General features: G+C 36.6%; 1 protein-coding gene across 2 annotated transcripts in view; it reads left to right on the top strand.

Annotated features, from left to right (window-relative positions):
* Nucleotides 1-23,413, top strand: part of PRKG1 (protein kinase cGMP-dependent 1) — a 1,324,229-nt gene that overhangs the window by 1,151,204 nt on the left and 149,612 nt on the right. For both annotated transcript variants that reach the window (XM_065922836.1, XM_065922835.1), the window contains exon 8: nt 12,598-12,663. In XM_065922836.1, coding sequence (XP_065778908.1) covers nt 12,598-12,663 — 66 coding nt within the window. The remainder of the gene's footprint in view (nt 1-12,597; nt 12,664-23,413) is intronic.

Raw genomic sequence — 23,413 nt, 5'->3', positions numbered from 1 at the left:
ATCCGCTGGAGTAGGAAATGGCAGCCCATTCCAGTATTCTTGCCTGGAAAATTCCGTGGATAGAGGAGTCTGGCAGGCAGTTCAGGGGTTATAAAGAGTTGGACACGACTGAGCCCACAAACATACACATAGTCAATATACAGCCATTTATAATTTCTCCTGTTTCAACCCTGCTAGCCTTAATTCTCTCTTTATGTTTTGCTCCTAAGGTTTCAACCGTTATCAATTACTTGCTGTTCCCTCCATGCAAGATTTCCTTATGCTTTTCCACAAGCTATTCCTTGTGACAGGACCACCTCACTCTCTGTTGACAAATTTCTACATGCACAACAGTTCTTATCTGAGGCATCACCTCTTCAAGTAGCTGCCCATGGTCCTCTTCTCCATCAGTCCATGCTCCTCCCCACCTCCGTCTTCCAGTCAGACTTGGAGAATTCCCATGTGATTGTGTCACTCTGCTTCACCTCTGATACTCCAGACATACTGCATTATAACTCTCAATAGTTGTTTCTTTTCTTTTTTTTTTTACCTACTAGATTGTAAATTCTTGGAAGCCAAAGATTTTGTTATTTGCACCTCTGTATACCCAGCACCTAGCATAGCACTGGCTCAGAGTCTATATTTAGAAACTTATTTAGGATTGCCATGTAAAATACAAGATACTATTTAATTCAAATTTTAAACAAACTATGATTTTTTTTTACTACAAGTATATTATTGCATAGGAAACGCATAGTAAAAAAATAATTATCTGAAATTCAAAGTAAATTGGATGCCCTATATATTTTTTTTAAATCAAGAAACCCTACTTTATGAATAAATGAATGGATGAATGAATGTCATTCTTTTTTGTATTAAACAAGAAACCATTTTTATTAATTTATGCAGTTTTCAGATTAGAGAGTGAAAGATAGTAGAAATTTTCATGAATGTGATCTGAAACCCTTGACTGCACTTTGAAATCCTTTTTTTAATGTTAGCAGAGGGACTTCATTATTATTAAGAGGTAGCTTAATCCTTAAGTGCTTTACAGGTTAATAGAAGAAACATGGCAGTTATGATGGTTTCTTGTAGGTAAACAAGAGTGAATAGAATCTACTGAGATTAAACATGCTATAATAATAAAAATAATGACAATAACAAATTATGAAAAATATTCAGGGAGAGAAAATGTGTTCCCCAATTGCTAGTGGATATATTAAAAATACAACCTCAAAGCAATATTAAATATAAATAATATTATATACATAAATGGACACCTATATGAAATGTTTTCTATGTACAAATAGAATCAGTAACTTAACCTTTTAAGAGCTCCAAAATGTCAACCTAACCATGGTTAAAGGTGTTAAGAAGCAGATGTCCCTGCTCAAAAAATACCTTCCTTATTTGTCATCTAGTCCCTATAATCGCTGCCAATGAAAATGGAGCAAAAGGCAGTGCTGCAGTGACGCTGGAGGATCCTATGTCAAGCGTTTTACTTGCTCCATCCACAAAGCTGCTGTCTTTTCAGTGTGATCAGACTGAGCCAGTGTAAGGTAACTCCAGCTCTGCTGGCTGGGGATGACTTTGGGGTGAGGGTTAAGGGGTGGTCCAGCGATGGACAATAGCTAACCCTGCTTTCAGTTCAGGCCAGGCCTTCCAAAAGAGTCAAGGACCTCAGCAGTCTCTCTGCCCAGAAATTACTTGTAAGAGTCAATTTCTATTACTTCATATATTTACTTTTAAAAATACTTATTTTATGGCAAGTAGTTCAAGTACATAGTATAAAATTCAAAAGCTACAAAAGTAATTTCCCTCTTTCCCCTACCCTTTAATCATACATTCTCTTCCCTGGATATAAAATAATGCAACTTAAAGTAGTTCATGCATTTTAATATATGCTTATTTGTGTGTGTGTTTGTGTGTGTATTTACAAAAATGAAAGTATATACACATGGTTCTGCACTATAGGCTTTTCACTTAAGATATCCTGGAGATCACATTCATATAGGTTTTCTTCAGTTCTTTTCATTTTTAAAATATTCCCTTGCATTAATGTAGAAAACTTTGTGTAATCAGTTCCACATTGGTAGGTATTTAGGTTATTCCCAACATCACACACAGTGCTGTTGTAACATCCTGTTATTATCATTATTATCCAAAACTGTGTATACATATGTGAGATAAATAAGAAAAATATTTAAAAACTAGTGCTGAACTGTTACACAAAGCTGAATTGTCTATATGCATTTACACTTCTCTTACCCTAAGATGTAGTATATTTTCATGTTTAAGAATTCTTTCTTTCTTGTCTATTAACTACCCTTGTCATTTCCTCATCTTTTAATTGAATATCAGTTTTTTATATTCTCAATAACATATATGTGTGTGTATGCATATATAACATATATATATATATATATATATATATATATATATATGTTAAATCACCTGCTGGGCAGGTATGGCAAGGCTAATAGATAATTTTTTTGGTAAAAATTGGTATCTATAGTTAATAAATTCAATATCCAGTTTGCTTTTTCTAACCAATGCCAACTGTAGGAGTTTTGACTGTATGTAGTGGTTTGACTTTAGCACTTTTTATTCAAACTGACTTTATTATACATATAGCCATAACTTTCCTTTCTTTATCCATTGTTTCTTCTGTTTATTTTTTTTCCATTTATTTTTATTAGTTGGAGGCTAATTACTTTACAATATTGTAGTGGTTTTTGCCATACACTGACATGAATCAGCCATGGATTTACACGTATTCCCCATCCCGATCCCCCCTCCCACCTCCCTCTCCACCCGATCCCTCTGGGTCTTCCCAGTGCACCAGCCCTGAGCACTTGTCTCATGCATCCAACCTGGGCTGGTCTTCTGTTTATTTTTGATTCAAAGTTAATATTTGCTGTGGATGAAATTATAGCACATTAGATTAATTGAATTCTAAAATCACTAAAAAATTTTGTTTAGAGACCTAGTTATTTATTCAAATAATGCAAATATTTGATAAAAGAGTATCAAAAGAATGTGATCTTTAACAGTTTAACCCTATTTTAAAATTTTAGGTATTTTTCTTCCCTGAAAGAGCCCAAGTAAAATCTCAATATAAATTTTAACAATCAAAATAATTTCATAAACATTTATTACATAATCCTTGACTTCTTACTATGAGGCTATTATTTCAAGTGAACATGTCTGATTTATATGTGAAAATACATTTTAGTCTCAGATAAAAATTGTTAATATGAAAATTAATACCATAATATGCCACTTACATATTTGGAGGGTAGATCACAATTGCAAGCTGATAATACCCCCCTTTTCTTTTTTTAATCTCAAGAAATATCCTTGGGTTTGGGATGAATTGTCTCAAGAGCATTGAAAACCATGATAATTTGATCTTTTAAAAAGTGTCCATGTTGGTAAAACAAATTATAGAAGAGAACAGAGCAGTGATTTCAATCTCCATTTCACATCTGAAAAATGAAACAGTCATTTTCTCAAGGTCACTCACTAAAGTTGGCAATAGAACCAGAAATAGGAGACACTCTTCTGGCATGTTGTCTAGAATTCTTTATAGGAAAGGACACACTCCTGACTTGAAGGCACTTTAAAAAGGCAACAATCCTTTGAAATATATGACCAAGGAAATCAACATTCATTTCAAACATGCATCAATTGAAGTTTACTGATACATCATTACCAGTCATCATTTGAATATGTTCTTTCCTATACTTAGAAATATGAAAAACTGAAGAATCATATTTTAGCTCCATCAAATACACTAGAAACAAAGGAAAAAGAATATACCTTGAATTATTTTATTCTTGAAAGTATTTATGACCCATGAAACACCATGGAATTATTTGACTCTCTTAATGTCTTCTCCCAAAATTCAAACTGTGTTTGGCCAGTTATGTTACAAAATTACATGCATCATTATCTTAAAAGACAAGACACCAATTAGATTTATCTTAATCCATATTATATTATGAAGTATGGTTCAAATAAGAGGACACATAGTGTTAAGAACAGAGTGTTTGATTTGAATAAATGAACAGAACATCTATTATTTTGTACTCCAGTTTTAAATATTTTTCTATTTTATTAGAGTAAAATTCTTTATTTTTCCTCTTAAATGAAAATACCTGTAAATCATCCAAAAATAGACCAACTAGACCCCTAAGAAAGGAATGGCTATATAATATCTAAATCTGTACTTCTAAACAACTGATAAAATAATAACAAGGAAAAATGAGAACAAGCTCTTCTTTCTCTCCAGAAAATACACTCAAGGAGACTTTCTTTAAATTTGTAAGACTTTACCAAAGAGTTTAGTATTTGAAACCAGAGCACAAAGTAAATACCATTTTTACTCTAGCAATAACAACAACAAAACACTAAGACTCAGAATTTCTTCTATGATTATTTCTTATCCTAGTTGGAATGGACAGAGAATTATCTCTAATGATTAGATGGAAGAATAAGAACCATCAATCATATCAACGGTCAGAGGATTCACATATGGAATATGGAAACAATATAGATTACTATTGAAATCAGTTCAGTTTATGTCACATAGGGAGCACAGCAGAAAGGAAATAGCAATATATATTCTTCTGTTATTGTTTTATATCCCCTTTCACTTTCACTGATTCCATGTGTTAGGTTGGAACATGAAATTGCCAATAATTGGCCATCTTAACCTGCAAAAACAGCAATTGCTTTGGTTTGACCTAATAAATGTCTATGTTCATTGTTATTGAATCATGCCACAGGAGGCAGAGTTCATAAGTCACATCAAAAATTCATTATGCCATCATCCCAGCAGAAGTAATATGAAGAAGGAATGTGAAAATTGAATTCTTTCAAATTCATGACTTCGTTTATTGTGAACTTCCATGGGTATAGATCCAAAAGGATATGCATTCTCTCAGAAAATGAGATAATACAGTGAGTGGAAATATTCACCTGTGTTACAAGAAAGAATGAAGTGGAGTTACTTTATGGACAACACTTATAGTTGTTCTGCCTAGAGAAACATCCTCTTTGAACTTATGCCATAAGTCTCTGTTATCAATGAAAAAACAGAGACTGCCTTGGGAGCATTCTAACAAGTGTATAGAGTATAAACTCAAGTCTTTGTCATAAGTTGGTAAATATTCCTGATAATACACTGATATTTATGCATTTGTTTGTTTCATTACTCCTATATTGTACAAGGTTCTAAGGGACAGAGATCATATTTTCTGTTTCTATATATTCTCTAATGTACAGATTTCCATACATTAACATTTACTTTAGTAAGTGAAAAGGATGTCGGCATTTTAAAATTGCTCATCTAAAATTGTTTCTTTGATATTTTATTTCATACTAATTGTTTCCTCTAAGCTTGTGATTTCCAACTAATTTTTAAAATTTTATTAATATGTTAAAGGAAAAAAGTTTCACTTAGTCTCTTCTGAAAAGTAGATTCTTGAACTAGTCTACAGGATCTGGATGGGGGTTCCTGCCTTCCTTTCTAGTTTCTCATGGTCCTTGCCTTCTTTTCCTCAATTCCTGAATTCCAACCTTATTTGCTTTATGGTAGCTATTTCCTATCCCAGGGCTATTGCATATATTTTTTTCCCATAAAAAATACATCTCCTGACTCATTTTGCTAACTCAACTCATTTGGGAGTGGGTCTTAATTTTTAATGTCCTCATAAAGGCTGTCATCTTAATTGCTAGATGACGTCCTACCTATTATTAATATCTCTGTTTGCATGCTATTTGATCAGCATATTCAGTTATACATTTGCTTACTAATTTAGCTTCCATCCCCACTATACCACAGCATTCATACATTTAGAATATAATGGTCTTCAGTAAATATTTGTTAAAATAAATATTGACTTATTATATTCATGAAAAAATGTGAATACTTAATAAAGTTTTTTAAAGATATTCACAACGGTGTTAATTATCTCCTGGCATGTGGCATTATAGTATTTTTCTATTTCCTCTCTTTTTTGTTGGTTTAACTATATGTATATATATTTCTATAATTAATTTGTAGATATATTTCTTTTGTGGATTTTTCCATCTTGAAAATGCTAATGAAAGATCATGGAAGCCTGCATTGATGAAAGTTTGAACTAGAATAGAGGGTGGTTGGAGAAGCCATTTGTGCATAAGAATGAAAATGAGAGCTGGCATATTTTAAGGAAACAGTTATTTGCTGTAGGCGCAGCAGAGAATAGTCTATATAGTGCCTGGAAAGATCATAGGTCAATTGGTGGAGGACCTCAGACTCTAAATGACAGTGTAGAAATTTCTTTCTTTTGAAAATTCTCATGCAAAGAGTTGACATGATGGACTTATATTTGGAAATGTACAGCAAAATGAGATGTGGCTTAGACAAGGGAGAGTGTGGTGGCAAGGAGACCAGTTATAAGGCCAGATCAACATTCTAGGGTAGAGATGGTGATAGCCCAAAGTAAAGCAGTGGCTCTGAGAATGCAAAGGGAGAATGGATGTAAGAGAAAAGGCAAAGATAGAACCAGTATAATCAATCAGAGCCAATGATGGAGAAAGGAGAGTAAAAAAAAAAAAGAATCTAATCTTTTGAGGCTAAGCAAATATAAGAATGGTGATGTCATTTGCCAAGATAGGAAATGCAAGGAAAACAGTGGTTTTGAGGTTAAAAGAAAATGAGTTAGGTTTGAATTCAAGGTTGCAATGGAAGTTTCAGACAAGGATGTCCAGTAGAAGAAAAGTAAACTTAGAAATTAAGACTTAGAAGTCATTAATACAAAACTAACAGCTGATGCCATAGAGATTTCCCCAATAAGAAAAGTTAGAGCAATGAAAAGGCCAAAAAGAGAATTTTGGAGAGACACCCATTTTCTAGTGAACCAAGAGGATTCAGGAAAACAGACCGAAAAGGTAGTGTCCAAAAACAATTGGGATACTGGTTTATTATAGAAATGTAGAAAAGATTTCATGAGAGAAACTATATGCAAAAGAGTATCATGCTTGCTAGACGTCAGAGGATCTTAAAGTGACAATGATGACAATGATGACAGTTAACATTTGCCAGTTATTAACTCTATGCCAAGCTTGATAAGAAGTCATGTATTTATTTGTAAGTATTAATTCATGGTACACTTAGTATATGTGTTCTGTTGGGAGTGCTGGAGTTACAAATCATGTTGGATTAATAGTAGGAAGTAGAGTCAGTGAATGACCTGATACAGCTTTTTATTTTTTTCCCTCAATACTTATCTGCTCAGGAACCAAACTTTCAAATAGCACAGCTGAACTTGCCACAAATTCTGCAATTCTAGTTCATAATTAATCCAAAGTCTAATTTCAAGTGACTCTGATGCTTTTCATCGCCCATCAGTTTTGAATATCCTACATGTTATAGTAAGATTGCCCTTGACTTTGAGATGAAAAGGATTTCTTTTGTCCTAAATGTAACCGTGGACACTGCCTGATGCACTTGACTGAGAATGAAGGGCTCTGGCCCAGAGTTGCCGTAAGTTCATGAGCTATTGGAGAAGTGTCAAGTTCCGTCAAGGCTGGCACCGAGGGAATGCTAGGACTCTGATGACAGCAGTCACATTGCTCTAGAGCTGAAAAGGGAGAGCCCCTGCTGGCACCGTTAGGTACTCTGCGAGAACTACATTCTGCTTTGGCTTCACACACTCTGTGTTTGTTCTGAGATATATCAATGCGCTACTGAGTTTCCTAGCGGCCATGAGGCACAAGAGAATTGCTTCTGAAAGAGAAGAGTCAATGTAAACCCTTGCTATGGATTATTCAGATACTGACAGTGACTCTACACTGGGATACAGCGATGATGAAGATTCCAGTGATGAAGTTCAAAGACTATCCGAGTCAGTGAACAGAAAACCGTATTTGCAAATATTTGGGGATAATTTTTCATGCTCTGTGATTTCATTGAAAGGAATTTCTAACTCCTCCAAAAATGCTTAAGAAAAGAACACTGCTAAACCTCACAGCTTTGTTCATTAATCAATGGCAAGTTTGTGTAATATTTATTAATCTGCCAAACAGTAGCTACTTCTGCAGTTGTTCATAGTTATTGTCATGCTGAAATAAACTAATATACGAGTACAGAAATAAATGAATATGAGATTTTTATTTTTAAAGACAACATGCATGCTAGACCTGGACTCTTAGGTAGATACATGTGCCTTTACTTCCTATATATAAAGAAGTGTGCTGTGTTTAGAAGCTATGTGTGTTTGTGAAAGTTTTAAGTATGTTAGATATTATCTTATAATTTTGTTTATAAAATTCTCTTGTGATCAATGTATTTTCAAAGTCTCATGTATTAGTCTATTAGAAATTATCAAATACCCTGATATGCCAAAAAGTAAAACTGAAAGAAAGCTCCGTTTTTTTAAAAAAAAAATTGCACCATCTCCCTCTTTCTTCTTTTTTTCCCCGTCTCCTTTTCCGCATGTCTAAACTAGTATTACGTGAAGCCTCTGAGACAATGGTAGGTGTTCTGTGTGAAACCAGTATCATAACAGCTATGTTTGGACAGATATGTTTCATAACAGCATGGAGCTATTAGGAGCTTTCTGTTATATGAGTATTTAATATTTCATATCTCAGTCCAAAGGATATTTGCTTTTACTTTAGTCCTTGGTCCTATAAAGGAAATAAGCGTACATAGTAAATCACAGTATTGGTTTATATTCTTTTCTTATCAGAAGTTTCTACAATATCTCATAAAATAGGGGGTGATTATGTGTCAATACTATGTCAGATGGCATTTTTCTCTCACAGGAGCAGACTGTTTGGGTACACAGGGATGACATTTCCAGACACCTGCATAGACAAGCATGGTGGCATTAAACATCTACCTTAATAGTAGAAATGCAATACTAGTGTAATGGCAACAGGAATTTGGCATTGAATGAACTTGGCGTTGAGTGATTTTCTATTGTTATAGGGTTAGGATGTAACTACAGATAGGAGCTCTAATAACATGAGAATCAAATTGGTTTATTGGTTTAGCTTTGCAGTTGGGCACCCATTAACATATTAATGCTGCTTTATTAATAATTAAATATAATTTTATAATGATGGACAGAGAGGCATGAGTGCTTACTGCTTAGATGTCATCCTAAGCATTAGAATGAATTTAAGATAGTTGTTCATTTAAAATCTTATAGCAGAGGGTATAGGTAGTGAACTGGTGAGAAAAGAACATGTACTTTGGGACCAGACAGATCTTTGTTCAAATTCCAGGACAGAAACTCATTAGCTATGTCTGTTTTTCGGTGTATTACATTTTTCCCCATGTGTAAATTTCAGATAAAATACCCTCTGTTATATGTATTAACTGAGATTTGTGCAAATTATTTAATATGTTTCCTGGTATTTCTTGTTTAGTCACTAAGTTGTATCTGACTCTTTTGCAACCCCCTGGACTGTAGCCTGCCAGGCCCCTCTGTCCATGAAATTTTCCAGGCAAGAATACTGGAGTGGGTTTCCATTTCCTTCCCCAGGGGATCTTCCTGACCCAGGTATCAAACCCACATCACCTGCATTTCAGGCAGATACTTTACCACTGAGCCAGATAATAAATAGCAAATGTTATAACAACCTGTTTAATATGCTGTGTTGTTTATTCCCCATGTTACACATCTTTTTTTTTTAAATTTTGATACATGTCACATTACTAAGTGCTGAGCCTAACTATAGGCTATAACTTTATACATTTTCCTTTTTAAAAATAAAATATTTTCAGTTTCTATCAACTATGTCGCTCTTGATCTTTGATTTTTCATCATTTGCATTTTAAAATATATATGTATTTTCTTTCTGTTGCAAGGAGATAACATCCATTTTTGAAAGTATATTGAATTTAGACCAGATAACATGATAAAAATTTTAAATGTTGAACATTTGTGATGAAAGCATATTTTAAAATTTATATACACAGGAGATATTGTTCAAACATGTTATTTTGTATATGTCATAGTTCTAAACACTGTGGACAATTTTAAGTTATTAAGGTAGAAGCATCTTTCAGCTAAAATTAATTTTCTATAAAGCTGTGGTGGATGTTAAAAAAAAACACACTGGCAGCTATTTGTAGTAACATAGGTTGCCATGAGCAGTCTCCTAAGCAGTTAATCATGCAATTTATGAGGTACCTCATGGCCATTATTGACGATTTGTCTGTTTTGTCCACTTTACCAAAAATTCCTACTCAAAAGTGATAATGGACTCTAAAGTATATTATCTATTTCTGTGGAGTAGGAAAAGCTCACTTTGTTCTTGGGCAGTAATCATTCATAAAACACCAGACAGCATGTCCACAAGTACAGACATGATAGTATTAGTGAATGACAAAAATTAGAAGTAATGAATGGCAGAGCCATTGCTTTCTATGTGTTGGGCATTGTAATAAGCTTATCTTTATTGTATTTAAGATCATTAAATTGGCACTGTTACCCTTCTCATTTTTATAGACAAGAAAATTGAGGGTTTCACCTTGTCTTGTAAAACCAAGAGAGTGTTACTCCAAAGCCTGAACTCTATTCTTCCCAAGAGTTCAAGATTCCTGGACCATATACTTACTAAGCACCTCTAATGTGCCAGCCATTCAGGATAAAATTGGGAGCAAAACTAGCCATCGACCCTGCCCTCATAACAGTTAGTGAAAGGAGGGTAGAGGCATGAACTAAATGACCATGCAAATAGATGTATAAATTGTAAACTGTGACAAGTACTTGTATGGAGACGTACCTAGGGCCATGAGAACAGACAAACAAGGAATCCAATCTAGCTAATTCAGCATGGCATCACTGAGCCAGGGGCACCTGGACCAAGATCTAAAGGATAAACAGTTGTGAACTGGTCAAGGAACTGGCGAGGAAGTTCCTAGGCTTAGGGAAGGTGTGGTAAGAACTCATGACAAGAAGGAAATGAGGTGTTCAGTCACTGGGAGGAGACCAGTTTGGCTAGAAGGTAGAGGATGTCGGGGAGACACTGGGAGGATCACAATGAGAACTGGAGAGACTGTGATAGAAATTTTAGAATCAGAAGAGAACTCTGTATGGTATGCAGATTACAAATATACAAATTTTAATAGGTTTTTTCCTTAGTAGCAATAACCAATAAAAAACAGAAATGGAAAAGCAATGCCATAAGAGAAACTGATGATATAAAAGCCTGAAGAGTACTTTTTATAAAAATGCCAGAGCCCAAGTGAAAAAAGATTAAGAAAGATTAAGACATAACGCTAGATCTGAACAAGTAGACATGTCGTGCTCTTGTAGGGAAAATTAATATAATCAGAATGTCTTTCTTCTGAAATCAATGTAAAAATGTGATACAACTTTACTAGAATCCCATTGTGGGTTTCTTCAGAAGTGGAGAGTGATTTTAAAGTCTGTATTAAATATGAATGCTTGAGAATATCGTCAGGATATTTCTGGAAAAGAATTTTGGTAAGGAGAAACTGCTTTCCCAAATAGTAATAGTTACTACAAAGCAACTGCAGTCGTTAACAAGATGATACAGCAACAGTGAAAGAGAAAAAGATCAATGAAAAAATTACAGTTCAGATGTATTTGTGAGAACTTTGTGTGTTTTGCAAAAATAAAATACACTGAGAATATCTTTATTTTCAAAACTTTAAAAGCCTGATATTAGAAACATATACTGTCCCAACTGTGATTTTTAGATGTTATTAAGACCATATTATTTTCTATGTACATATCTCTGTAATGTATTTCAAACATATATGTATCATTAATTAGATTAGCTTAGACATTTTACCTTTCTAGGAAACAGAGTGTATTTTCAAGTATAACTTAATGTTTCCATGACAGTGGTACTATTACATTTTTAGTAGCTCAAAATGTGAATGCTAACTTACCAAATCCACCTTTGACCACTGGATAAGATGAGATAGCAGATTTTTAAATGTTTAAGAAGTTGATAGATACTGCTGTAGCAAACAATTAGATGCTTGTAAAGCGACAGTACATATATACATATTTCAATCAGAGTGATTAAGATTTGTTGAATATTCTTGAAGAATCTACGAACTCTGGTACAGGTGAATGACTGTTTAAGTTTCCAAAAATTTAGCCACATAAGTACAGGGACTTTAAAGTATGAAATTGATTAAAATAGATCCATAATTCTCAAGGTAATAATGATAAATTCATACACAAATGGGTTAAGTACTTAAGTTTCTAGAATTATATCTGCAGATCTTTTCTAAAGTTACCTATTCATCTTCATTCATGTCTTTATTATCATTCAGTCAACTCATTAACTCTCCAGATAGGATAGGGGATGGTGACACAAAATTTTGTTTCATTTGTGTAAGTGAAACTTTAAGTTTGAAAATTATAATTACTGGATTGTAATTGTAAAATCTGTGTTATTAATAACAAGAGTTACGTGGTTTCTCAGGACAAAGAAATTTGAAATGTGAACAAATCTTAAACCTGGAAGAGGAAAAATCAGAAGAGTGTAATTTAATGTCTTGAATTAATCACAATGAACACTTTTCTTTGATTTTAAAGGATGCTTTACTTGAACTGCTCTCTATTTTTTATACAGGGAAGATGTGAGAACAGCAAATGTAATTGCGGCAGAAGCTGTAACCTGCCTTGTGATCGACAGAGAGTAAGTACTTTGCTTTCTTATGCATATTACACACTCGTATCAGTGACACACATAAGTTCCTGGGATGAGACATCACTTCATGGAGCTATTAATTCTTGTTTTATATCTTTTTATTGAAAATGAGTTTTATATTTGATTCTCATTCCCTGTAATTCTTGGAAGTGGTTCACTCTGCCATTCTAACTTTGTGATTTTTAATAAGGTACTTAAACCACCATGAACTTCACCTTGGTTAGCTCGTTTGTGAACTGGGGATAATGCATCATCATGTTGTGAGCATTGATGAGAACACGTTGAGAAAATCATCTGTCCAAGTGGTCTTTACCCAGGAGACACTCAACCAGTGCTCTTGGTGTAAATTTTTAGAAAATAATGACTATTAGTACTTTCAATTATACTTTATAAAATATTTATAGTATGTTTTATAATAATTATAAAATAGTATATATTAATACACTATAAATTTGTTATTATTGTTACTAGGAAATGTACTATGCCTTGAGCACATTTTAGTTTTCTCCTCTATTCTTCCATCCCCAGATTCCTAAAATAGAAGTCTTTAGGGAGACATTTTTGGAGAAAGCATCAGTTCTAGACATAGGCATGTTTAGGGCCATTCCAAGTTTGTTCGATGACACATCTGCCTGTTCCTTCTCTGTATTCTTCCTTGCTAGTCTCATTACCTGAATGCTTTATTGGTTAGACTAAAATGTCAAGATTATATTATTGACTCTCCAAGAGTCTGAGTAAAATGCTCCACCACCTGGAAGCAGTCCTCCAAACATTTTCTCATTGCTGTGTTTGTGGATACATCATCACAAAAGCCAAGTGCCTGACCCAGGAGAACTGTAAAGCATCCATTTTAGTGGAGCCCTTACAGCTGGAATAGGCTGTGTCAGTGTGGAATGAAAGTGAGTGGCAGATATCATCAGAATGATGGAGTCTCCTTCATCCAGGAGACTCTGGATGAAGAGAAATGTCACTTGATTTACAGATCTTACTTTTGCATGCCCCTCTGTGCTGGATCGCTAGACTCGGAGGGCATCATTGCAGGATGATAGCCATGTGTGTGTGCTGAGTCACTTCATTTGTGTCCGACTCGTGACCCTATGATCAGTAGCCCACCAAGCTCCTCAGTCCATGGGATTCTCCAGGCAAGAATACTGGAGTGGGTTGCCATGCCTTCTCCAGATGCTGCTGCTGCTAAGTCGCTTGTCGTGTCCGACTCTGTGCGACCCCATAGACGGCAGCCCACCAGACTCCACCGTCCCTGGGATTCATCAGGCAAGAACACTGGAGTGGGTTGCCATTTTCTTCTCCAATGCATGAAAGTGAAAAGTGAAAGGGAAGTCATTCAGTTGTGTCTGACTCTTAGCAACCCCATGGACTGCAGCCCACCAGGCTCCTCCATCCAAGAGATTTTTTCAGGCAAGAGTACTGGAGTGGGGTGCCATTGCCTTCTCTGAGATGATGTCTATACCCATGAATATTTCTGAAATAGATACTCTTCTTCTGGTTCCCAGAAACAACAACTACCTATTCATTCTTTCTTTCATTTGATTAGTGCTTTTTTGAGGCTTTATCACAAACAAGGCATTGTTAGGTGCTATAAGAAGAATTAAATGAGCAGCACAGATCCTGGTTTGGGGGGGTAACTTCTAGTAGAGGAACTGTGGCATTTACAAATAACCATCAGGTAAAGAAGAGTGTAAGAAGGGTCCAGAGACCACATTTGTGGGAGTCGACAACTTCTGGGGAGAATCAGAGAAGTCTTCATGAATAAATGGTTTCATTAGGTAGGTCTATAAGCATAGGAGCAGCAAGAGAAATAGAGTGAAGAGCATCAGCAGTACTCAGAGTAGAGCTATAAGCCATTTCATCTGGCTAAAGTAAAGCTGTATTAAGGGAGTTGGAGGAGGAAGTGTGACAAATAAGTTCACAAACATGTTGGGGCTGGTTGAACAAGATCACCAAATGGTGGAGAAGCGTAACTCTGACAATTCTCTGCAGCAAAATAGTGTCACTAGGACACTGAGAAGGCTGTATGAGATGAATTAGAGGGAGAGGATACAGACAGAATATCTGGTTAGCAGTCTGTAAATCTAAGTGGTCATAATGAGGTCATAAATAGGAGGCATTGTAAGAATAAAGACATAAACCCAGAGGGCTGAGCACTTGCCTGAATGTGAAGAGTAAGAAAGAAATTTAGAAGATCTAGGAATATAGAAAAAGAATTAGTTTGGAAGGCATAAGAGTTATTCAATAAAAATATAATGAGTTTGACATACAAGTTGGACACTTAGGAACAGGTGCCTAGCAGAAGGTAGAAAATGTGGGACAAGAATGCTTGTTCGAGTTAACTTAAAATTAACCTAAAAATTGCTTACATAGAGTTAACAACTGAAGCCATAAAATTGGATGGAATTGCATGAAAGAATAAAAAAGATTAAAAGACCAGTTTAGAATTCGGGAAAATTCTTACACGTAAAAGTGAGGCAGAGGAAGAAAACCAGTGATAAAACTGAAATGTTAGCAATCAGAATGGTGTAGGAAACCTCAGATACCAAGAGAAGATTTTAAGAGAAAAAGGATAATCAGCAGAAATAAATGCAAGTGAGAAACTGAGAAGCATACATATAGAGAGAAAAGGGCAACACATTTAGCAACCTGGGAGGAAAATACATAATAAAATAGTGAAAGTGGAATCCAGATTTCAAAGAGTGGGTGGGTACTGAGGAAGTGAGAGCATTGAGACTAAAGGATTTTTTTTCTTTCAAGAAATTTAGGCTAAACAAAGAAAATAAAAAAGAGAGAAGGGAGGGCACATGAGGTAATAGTGAGGTCTTGGAGAGTTTCTTTGTGGTGGTTCTACACAAACCTTGAGGAAGATGGGCTCCCCAGGCAGTCCAGTGGTTAAGACGTGTGTTTCCTTGATTGGGAAAGTAAGATCCCACATGCCATGGTGGCCAAGTTAAAAAAGAAAAAAGAGCCAGGGCAGGGAGTGACGCTTGATAGAAATGTGTCCACAGGGGAGGTTGGGAAAGAGAAATTGGAAAACATGTTTTGTTTTGTTTTGTTTGTTTTAATTTTCTGAAGATAGTGAAAAAGAGAATAGGTAGAAAACTTGTAGAGATGTAAACAAGGAAAGTTATGGTAACTTGAATGACCTTAATCTTCGCTCTAAAGCACAAGAGAATCTGATGAGGGAAGAATGACAGGGAGGCTGAGGGCTTGCCTGCTGATCGAAGATGGAGGGGTATTTGTATCAGTTTATATATCTACTTTCCTTTGTAATGATTCTACCTGGAAGATGGGATGTTTAACAGAACAGGAAACTGAAGTCCATAAAAGTTTAATAAGTTGTTAAGGCTTTGTGGTTAATATTAAAGCCCAGATTAATCAAGGCATGGAAACGAACTATTGGGACACTGAGAATTATCTAGCGTAGGTTCTTCAGTTTCATTGACTGAGATCCCAGGAGATGAAGGAGCATCAGGTAACATCACATACATACTTTTGTCTGTATCCATTTTCTTTCTTCAAACCTACTTGTATATACTGGGCAGTGAGGCGTGTATGGACTTTGTCAAATAGAGTCCAAAGCTCAACACTTGACTCTTTACTACACCATGTTATGACATTATGGGCAATTTATTTTAATTTAATTTCATTTTATTTTAAGTCTCAGTTTCCCTATCTGAAAATTGGGAGATGCCTAAATTATAAAATTGTTTTGAAGATCAAACAATTTAATATATGTCGTGGTCCACACACAGCACAGGATATATAGTGAGCGCTCAATCAGTGTGCCCCTTCCTCTTCTTAGAGAAGGTACTGGAATCTCCTGGATTTAGTAGTTTTTTTCTCTCTAGTCAGCATAAGTTCATCTTCAGAAGTGTATGCAGAGAACATACCTTGAGGGAAATCTAGCTTAAAACATAAATAGAGAGAAGATGGCTTGAGTCTAGGGCTCAAGAGGTGCATTTCTATGCTCTTATCAGAGGAGTTGGGATTCCCACCAAATGTTGAATCCCAGCTTAAAAAAGATATTAAACTGTAACTGAAGGATCTTGTCATAATCCTGCTGCTAGTAGCTAATTTATGGCCAATTAAGGGAGTACCAGGGCTTCACCCATGCAAACAGATGGCAGGCATTAGAACTGTCGACACATGGAGCTTCTTTCACAAATTTACAACTGAGGTACCATGTTATGTAAGTCAGTGATTATGCTTTATTATTCCAGAGGGAGAGCAAAAGAACATCACTGTAACTAATCATGCATGTCGGAAATTTTTTTAAAAAAAAGCTCATCGACAAACTAGAAAGTGATAAACAGATACATGTTATTCTCAAGAAGCATTCTTTGAGGGTTGATTTCTTACATTATTTTCATAATTATCTGCAGTGATTCTAAAATTCATGAAAATTGACATAAAGAATTTGAATCTAACAGAACAATCTATTTCCATTAATAACATTCTTGAATACATAAAACACAACTAAGTATATTTAGAATATCTTATTTTAGAATCCGTGAAGAGAAATAAATGTGAACGTAAGTATATCTTTGTGGCCCATATTCAGTTATGCAATCCACTTCTTCATCGGTGTGATAAGTTATTAGTAAAGTTAGGAGTTTAAGTAAAATGACATTTTTTGATACATTGAGATCATTGAATATTTACTAGTAATTTTATTACTGTTTTTAACAAAGAGTCACATATTTTCCCCCAGAAAATTAAAATCTAAGAGTCTAAACTCTATCCCCCATTTACTGTATAACTCCAAGATGCAGCCATATTGGTTATGAAAGTTGAAATGTTTTCATGCTAGTTGGTAAACAGCAATGGTATGAGTTCCCTTTGTGTTTCTCCCACCCCTTTGCTCCCTGGTCCTCTGCTTCATCCATCCAGGAATCTCCAGCCCTATCCTTGATCCAACAACTAGAAAAGGGTATTTGGCATATACCAGGACCAGCATCCCTGGAGAAGGAAATAGAAACCCATTCCAGTATTCTTGCCTAGAGAATCCTGTGGATAGAGGAGCCTGGTGGGCTGTTGTTCATAGGTCGCACAGAGTTGGACATAACTGAAGCAACTTAGCATGCATGCATGCATCGGAGAAGGAAATGGCAACCCACTCTAGTATCCTTGCCTGGAGAATCCCAGGGACAGAGGAGCCTGGTGGGCTGCCGTCTATGGAGTCGCACAGAGTCGGACACGACTGAAGTGACTTAGCAGCAGCAGCAACAGGACCAGTATCCATCCTGACCCATCAATTCCTGTGTCATAAGACTTGTCCCAAGACCTATACAAAATATAGTAGCATATAGGTTACCAAGAAAGATTGGATGTAGAGAAAAAATCACTGAAACTGGTAAGCTGAAGACTCTTTCTCAACACCCAAACTGGAGCCTAGGTATTAAAACTGAGATTAGAGCCAGATTAGGAAATTTTTACATTTATTCATTACAAAAGATAAAGACGAATGCCTGATTCTGTATCAGCTACTTGGGCTACTGAGAAGAACAAGACACAAGTTCAGTATAGGTCTGAAAACTGAGTACATAGGGCAAGCTCATTAAACTCATATATTAAAATTTTGGTTGTTATTCCTTTATCAGTGCTGGTAGCAAAGCCTCCTCTCTGTTTATCCATCCTATTCTCCACAGTTAGCCTCTTTAGCCACATCTGCATCAGTTTCCAAGGATAGTGCTTCTGATCCTAGCCTCTACCCAGATCTACTCTTGCTTGTGGTGGGTTGGTGCCTTCTTCCATTCCTAATTTGCTATGACTATTCAGTGTCAACTCCGAGTTGAAGGCAAAATAAACAAAAATACTGAATCTACTGAATCCGTGCTCTGGGCTCTGTAGAATAAGCAATGGACCAGTCAGGCAGGAGTCAAGGAAGCCATCCACAACAGGACTTAGGATGTCAGAAGAGATGCAAAAAGATGGCAAAATAATAGTTATTCAACTTCTCTCGGGGAGGGTGCTATTGATGTTTTTGACAAGCAATTTGGTGAAGGGTGAGACTCACTAAGGCTCACGCTCAAGGAGGAATGGAGGATCACAGAACTTTCCCACAAAAATGATGGGTTAGTTAAGTGCAGGAGGTTTATTCTGAGTGGGGTATGTAAATATGAAGCCTTAGCTCCATGACTTAAACCAAGGATAGGATAAGTTTTTCTATAAAAGATCAGATAGTCAATATTTCACACTCTGTAAGCCAAATGACCTTTGCATCTACCCAATTCTACCACTGTAATGCAAAAGCAATCAAAGACAATAAGTAAATGAACATGTCTTTGTTTCAATAAAGGTGTATGGATGATGGAATTTGAATTTCATACTGTTTTTAGAGGTCAAGAAGCATTATTCATTTTTTGAAACTTTCTTGTTCCTGCCACTTAAAAATGTACAAATTATTCTCAGCTAATGGCCATACAAGAAACAATCAATGGGCTGAATTTGACCTGTGAGCTGTAGTTTGCTAACCCCTAGCTTACTGAACCAACATAAAAAAGTTGATTGCTTCCTCCAGTGGTCCTCTTCTAATCTTCCTCTAGGCTCTGTTCCACCTGTCTTTTAAATGAAGCAAAAACAGAAAGAATACTGGTTTGAAGTGCATTCTGGTGTTGGTCTTCCCAATGCCATCTGCCAACTTGCTTTACTCTCTCTGACACCCTTCACCTCTAGTTCCCTCATCACATTACTCTTCTACAGGCACTACTCTTTCTGATTACACTCCCCACCCCTGCCACACACATGCTTTCTTCTTTATCTTTTTGGTTACACCACATGACATGCAGGATCTTAGTTCCTCCACCAGGGACTGAACTTGCACCCCACTACAGTGGAAGAGCCTAACCAATGGACTGCAGGAAAGTCCCTGGTCCCTATTCTTAATTTCACTCTTGCCATCTCAAGGACTTCACTTCAGGCTGTGTATTAATTTGAGTAGTAGCTACATGAAGATGATTGTCTGTGGGTTACTTACATTTTAATGACTTACCCCTGAAGACTGAAAAATCACAAAAGTCCAGAAGGTTTTAGAATTTCAGGTGTCATGGAGGGACAGGGGAAGGACCATATGGAAAGACTTGATGACAGTAGAATCTTCCCAGCACTGTTCTTACCCTACCGTTCTCACCAGGCCAGTCTCATGAAGGCCCATGAATCCAGTGGCGTATGCCCCACCTATGTCATCTGTTTCTTTATATATATGCATCTGTTATCTTTATATGTATGTATGTGTGTGTGTGTGTGTGTATATATATATATATATATATATATATATATATATATATATCTTATACCAGTCTTTGTCCACATGGCAAGACTATGGAGACTCCAGATGCCACACAACGTGTAGTCACACTACTTAACTGATAGGGTGATGAATTTAAAATTCTTCAGAGCTTCAGCCTATCCCACAGTCTAAGTGGATTTTACTTTGATTCATTTTCTAGAATGAAATCCAGGGTGATGTGAGGATATTTGCAGGATGAACACGAGAGGACAAACGTACTTTGCTAGAATGTGATCGTTCAGTTGTGATCATTTGGGCTTGTCTTTTTAATGGAGCTATTATTGATTGGTGTGCTTTACAAAAAAATATTTATTAAGCAGGAGAGATAAAATCCAGAAGCTTGAAAGAGAGTCATTGCACTGGTTCACTTTACTCATGGAAGTTGATTTATAGCATGCCCTGAGCAAGCCTGATCTAACTACAAAATAAGCACATAGCTACTGAAAAAGGGTCATATCCAGAGATAGTATTAATGGTTTAAACTCACGGAAAGAGATGAATGGGACGGCTCTTCATCACATATGCATGTTGTAGTGCTTTAAAATGGTATGCCCTCCTCCTTTTGCAAGTAGTTATAGAAATTATATATAGCATTACTTACAGAGAACTCACTGAGAAAGCCTGATCTTTTGCTTCATTTACCCAAATAGAACTTACTGGTTCCTGGCCCCACATCAGTCACGCAGACATCTAACATTTGAGGAGTTTTGAGGCAAATGTATAAATATGACAGTACTTATTTCTATTCCTATTGTATAGATAATTTCTAGCTCTAATTTGTTGAGTCCCAAACACACTGAGCTTCTAACAGTATTCTTTGGTAAATCTGACTCTATTCAAAGTAAAAGCTAGCATGTTGGTAGGTCATTAATTAAAATTTAGCGCTTTTTTGTTTAAAAATTCTTATTAAAAATGTTTTAGATATTCATCAAGTTAGTCAAAAAGTCATAGCAGAAATTCAGGATACAGAAGTACAAGGAGTTGTCACAGACCCCAGGCCAGTAAGAGACTATTCAAGGAAAACATTCCTCTTCCCCCATCCTTCACTCCACTCTCCACCTTGCTCTGCTGAGACCAAGAACTAGACCTTGTTATGGAGAATTGTTTATGGAACTGGATACTATTGGCATTTTGAATCAGAGAGTTGGTTTTGGTGGAGGGCTGTTCTGTGCATTGTAAAATGTTTAGTGGCATCTTGACCTCTACCCATTAAATACAAGTAGCATTACCCGAAAACCCCAATGTGACAACAGAAAGTGTCCCCAGATATTTCCAGCATCCCTCAGGGGGAAATCACCCTTGCTGGGAAGGACACAGCCACGGCTGGCTGGATGGCAGTAAAGTGCTCTGACGCCATGGCAGTAGAACTTATGTCAGAGGTGTTCCAGGGGAAGCAGCTCATAACAGGGAAACTACGTGAGGGGAGGTGTGCTGGGGAAGCTGCTGGCTGCTTGGTATTGCTGAACCCCAAGTACTATAATAGCCATACCCTGGAGAAGGTTGTACAAAATCCGAGCAATCTGCCTGGAGCCAGGAAGCAAATCGCTTTATTCTTGCAGTATCTCCCCGGTGGCAAAGTTTCAGTGCCAGTTGGCAAAGAAAAAATTTAATGGTCCAATCCATTTTTTATAGAGCAGTTAAAAAGGGTGAATTTAGAACTGAAAAACAATAAATAAATCAATAACCGATACAGATTACAAGCTAAATCCTATTGCAAGATCCAGGGCCATAAATAGCAAAGTCTTTGTCTCAGTTCAGTTCAGTGCAGTTTAGTCGCTCAGTCATGTCCAACTCCTTGTCCATCACCACCTCCCTAAGTTTACCCAAACTCAAGTCCATTGAGTCGGTGATGCCATCCAACCATCTCATACTCTGTTGTCCCCTTCTCCTCCTGCCTTCAATCTTTCCCAGCATCAGGGTCTTTTCAAATGAGTCAGCTTGTTGCATCAGGTGGCCAAAGTATTGGAGTTTCAGCTTCAACATCAGTCATTCCAATGAATACTCAGGACTTATCTCCTTTAGGATGGACTGGTTGAATCTCCTGTCAGTCCAAGGAACTCTCAAGAGTCTTCTCCAGCACCACAGTTCAAAAGCATCAATTCTTCAGAGCTCAGATTTCTTGATAGTCCAACTCTCACATCCATACATGACTACTGGAAAACCCATAGCCTTTACTAGATGGACCTTTGTTGGCAAAGTAATGTCTCTGATTTTTAATATGCTGTCTAGCTTGGTCATTACTTTCCTGCCAGGGAGTAAGTGTCTTAATTTCATGTATGGGATCTTTTAAAGGTGGTCAACATTATCTTTACTACCTCCACCATAGTTTCAGTTCAGTTCAGTTCAGTCTCTCAGTCGTGTCCGACTCTGCGACCCCATGAATCGCAGCACGCCAGGCCTCCCTGTCCATCACCAACTCCTGGAGTTTACTCAAACTCATGTCCATCGAGTCGGTGATGCCATCCAACCATCTCATCCTCTGTCGTCCCCTTCTCCTCCCGCCCCAATCCCTCCCAGCATCCGGGTCTTATCCAATGGGTCAACTCCTCTCATGAGGTGGACAAAGTATTGGAGTTTCAGCTTCAGCATTAGTCCTTCCAATGAACACCCAAGACTGATCTCCTTTAGGATGGACTGGTTGAATCTCCTGTCAGTCCAAGGGCCTCTCAAGAGTCTTTTCCAACACCACAGTTCAAAAGCATCAATTCTTCAGTGCTCAGCTTTCTTTATAGTCCAACTCTCACATCCATACATGACCCCTGGAAAAACCATAGCCTTGACTAGACGGACCTTTGTTGGCAAAGTAATGTCTCTGTTGTGTATACTTTTAGGACAAAGGGATATGTGAGTCAAGTCTAAAAGTTTGAATAGGTATTTTACAGGTTAAGCAGGGAGGGTAAATATAACTCCTGTGAAAGGAAGGGCAGACATAAATATGAGAATTTGAAAATATTATTGTACAGTAAAAAGTAGAATATACCAAGAAAAGAGGATTTATGTGTCAAGGAACTGAACAGTGAACTAGACAGGTGGTGTGCTGGAAGATACTGTTAGAAAGAGATGGGGGCAGATTATAAAGAAATCTCCTAATAATCTCAAACTAAAGGTATATGATTTATCCTCTGGGCAATAAGGAACCATCAGAAGACAGCTACTACTACAGTTTGTAAATATTTGCTTTTGAAGGAAGGGAGTTGAAGATCAATTCCAATGGGATGAACTCAAACAGGGAAACTGATAGGAGACCAAGGCAACAGCCCTAGGGGTTGCTCACTAGAATTTAAGAGTCTAAATTTAAATCTGATTTGATATGTGTGTGTGTGTGTGTGTGTGTGTGTGTTAGTTGCTCAGTCATGTCCAGCTCTCAATCCCATGGACGTAGCCTGCCAGGCTCCTCTGTCCATAGGATTCTCCAGGCAAGAATACTGGAGTGGGTAG

This window comes from Muntiacus reevesi, chromosome 2, assembly GCF_963930625.1.
Source record: "Muntiacus reevesi chromosome 2, mMunRee1.1, whole genome shotgun sequence".
In the NCBI taxonomy this organism is placed as follows: domain Eukaryota; kingdom Metazoa; phylum Chordata; class Mammalia; order Artiodactyla; family Cervidae; genus Muntiacus; species Muntiacus reevesi.
Note: the sequence above shows the minus strand (reverse complement) of the source record. Positions and strands in the feature narration are given on the sequence as shown.